Source organism: Tetrahymena thermophila, assembly GCF_000189635.1.
Source record: "Tetrahymena thermophila SB210 genomic scaffold scf_8254687, whole genome shotgun sequence".
NCBI classification, from domain to species: Eukaryota; Ciliophora; class Oligohymenophorea; order Hymenostomatida; family Tetrahymenidae; genus Tetrahymena; species Tetrahymena thermophila.
Window position 1 is genome coordinate 1,601 of NW_002476453.1, and position 2,934 is coordinate 4,534.

Below are 2,934 nucleotides of genomic sequence, written 5' to 3' on the forward strand. Positions count from 1 at the left end.
TTTCTTAGTTAGTTATTTTAATTTGATAAATTCAAAATATTAAACACTTTTTAAAAGTTTTATGAAAATAGTAACAATTTGTTTAGGGAATTAGATATTTGTTTTAACTTATAACTTATTTCTTACTTCTATGAATAAAATCATGTTCAAAAAACCAGGTCCTTCTATTGTTTAGAACTAATAGATGCCTTTTAAAATAAAAATGACACAAAATTATTTAATCCTTTTTTAAGAACTAATAATCTTTAAGAAGATCAAGAGAATGTGACTACAATAGAGAACACTATTGAATCCAGTCATTATTCTTAAAAATTTTAAACAAATATGTCAGAAGATTAAAAAGAAAATAGTGAAATTAAAGATAAATTATTTTTAGATTACAAAAAGTAAATAGATTTTATATCTCTAACTAATACACATAATTTAATATATGAGAATATCGCTCTTTCATCTGAATAATAAAAAAAATAAGTATAATAAAAAGAAGATATTGAGTTTGTTGATCAGATATATCCTTCTAACTTGAATTAAAATGAGTTAATTTAAAAAATTAATTAATATAATAATGGTGTTAAAAATTTAAATGTTTAAACACATGATTCTCCTTCTTTGTTTGCTTCACCTTATTTTTAAGGATAAACTGATAGCTAAATTTAATCCGTTCCATTATTATAGTCTTCTACAATAGCTTAAATTACAGAAAAAGAAAATTTCGCTTTTGATGAACAAAAAGACAATTAACAAGAAAACATGATTTTTAATATGATTCAAAAAGTAAAATTGCATTTAAAAAAAATATTTAATAGAAATTATTTAATTAATGATTATTGTTTAATAGAATACTCAAAACATAATTGAGTCGGATCCAAAAAAGTTAACAAAGAATGGTTTTCCAATTTTATAAAAGAAATCTACTGACGATGATGATGAAGATTTGATAAAAATATCATCTGATATAAAAAATTAAGAATAATAAAGAGATATAAGTAAGATAGACCTAATAATGCACACAAGTAAATTAAATATCAGCAAAGTTAATATGGATAAAACTATCTATTAAGAAATTAATTTTAATCCTTAGAAAGATGAGTTTTTTAATTAAGCATAGATGCTTAATTAAACAGTTTCAACATCGAGAGTATTTATAGAGTAAAAAATAAGTGATAATTCTCCTTAAAATACAAAAAAAAAGAAATAAAGCGATGAAATTTAATTCAACTAATAAAGTTAACATTAATTAGAAAATAAAATTAAAGATGTAAATGAATAAAATTTTAAGAATAAAAACAAAGTATTCCAACATCTTTAAAATTTATAAACAAAAAACTCGTCTTAACACTCTCTCAGCTCATTACTATTAAAAACTAAAGGCCGATTAATAAATCAAATTGAAGATAAATCTAAATCACATATTACTGTTGAGATATTCAATATAATATCATGTAAATTACTAGCTATTTTAATAAAAAAATTAAAATAATTTTATATTTTTATTTAAATAATTAAAAGTATTTGCCATAATAGCATTTATTTCTCTGATTGTAATTTATAGTATAGTTATTAATACTAAGTTTAATATAGAGACTGATACTTTTTCTGTAATTAATTCGATTTCTGAAATTAACTAGCAATATTTTATAGCTCTTTTATCTAGCTTGTAATTGTACCAAGTAAATAACGGGTTATTCTTCAATATCGAATCAATTATGAGCAAATAAAATTAATTGAACCAATAGCTAATTTAATCAGTTTAAAGCTTTAAGAATAGTTATATTTAGTTTATGTCTAACTATATCTCTAATGGCCTGTTTTTGCAATAAAATTTTTAAGTAACAATCTTTAATAATAAGTAAATAGCTACATTTAATTAAATTAAATTTTTTCTTGTCATAAAGCAAATATTTTCAAACAAAATTTTATCATTTAGTTATTAAATTAACAAACATTTTAAAAATCTATTTTAAAATGTAAAAAAATATTTAAATTTTAAAAAAATTAAATAAATAAAAATATTATTTTTTCAATCATATTTTTAAAAGTAAAATAATTAATTAAGGAGAAATTATATAAAATTTTATTCAGAAATTAATTTTATTTTTTAAAATAATTAGGAAAGGATACTCTGAATTATTAAGAAATAGTTTTGAATTTGATATGTTGAATTTTAAAAATATAATAAATTTAAAAAATTAACAAAATTAAATTGATGGACTGTTCTACTTAATTTAAAATATGATACTTTTTAGAGAAAATCAATAAATAAATATGGAAAATGTTTATTAATAAGGTACACAAAATCAAAATAATTTCAAAGATTTTAATATTTTAACTATCAGCTTAACTTTATTCATTTATTTTATTATTTTTTCACTAGCTGTTTATTTAATATTGCTAATTTAGAAATACTAAGAAAAAATTTTGATGACTATAGCAAGAATATAAGTATTTGAGTGTGAAAATAACTCAGCTATTTATAAAAAGTTTGTTCAAACTCTTAAAGATCCATCATCATCTTGGCTACAAACTGATTTTATTTCAACTTAATTTTTCTTACAAATTACTAACGAAGAAAAAGAAAACCACTAAAATTCTTAAAATAACCCAAAAAAGATGAAGTAGTTAGAAAAAAAGCAATCTTTTATTAATTTTGAAAGTAGTTTAGAAGCATATTCAAAAAGATCAAAAAAATTAAAAAGAAGTCAGATGATTTCAACTTCTTTTACTCGTTAAAATTTGACTAAGTGGAAAAAATTAATTACCATAAGTTTGATTTGCTTTCTATCAATCGGATTTTTTAGTGTAAGTAACTTGCTAATTAAAAATTTTACTGATACTTTTAATTAACCCTCTCTTATTTTCTATTAATCCTCCTTAGCTGTTTAGAACTTTTTATAGTTGAAAGCCTTTTCTTAAATTCTCTCTAACTATAGATAT

General features: G+C 20.0%; 2 protein-coding genes across 2 annotated transcripts in view; one reads left to right on the forward strand and one right to left on the reverse strand. All coding sequences in view use genetic code 6, as the record gives it.

Moving 5' to 3' along the window:
• TTHERM_01517340 (hypothetical protein) overlaps positions 1-1,266 on the forward strand; it is a gene marked incomplete at both ends in the record, with an annotated part of 2,368 nt that extends 1,102 nt beyond the window's left edge. Inside the window, 4 exons of the mRNA XM_001013255.4 lie at positions 1-7; positions 58-774; positions 839-1,149; positions 1,242-1,266. The exon at positions 1-7 is cut by the window's left edge and continues 107 nt beyond it. Of these exons, the coding sequence (XP_001013255.4) occupies positions 1-7; positions 58-774; positions 839-1,149; positions 1,242-1,266 (1,060 nt within the window). The remainder of the gene's footprint in view (positions 8-57; positions 775-838; positions 1,150-1,241) is intronic.
• Positions 1,267-2,781: 1,515 nt separating this feature from the next.
• TTHERM_001517350 (hypothetical protein) overlaps positions 2,782-2,934 on the reverse strand; it is a gene marked incomplete at both ends in the record, with an annotated part of 450 nt that continues 297 nt past the window's right edge. The window contains one exon of the mRNA XM_012796918.1: positions 2,782-2,934. This exon is cut by the window's right edge and continues 145 nt beyond it. Within this exon, the coding sequence (XP_012652372.1) occupies positions 2,782-2,934 (153 nt within the window).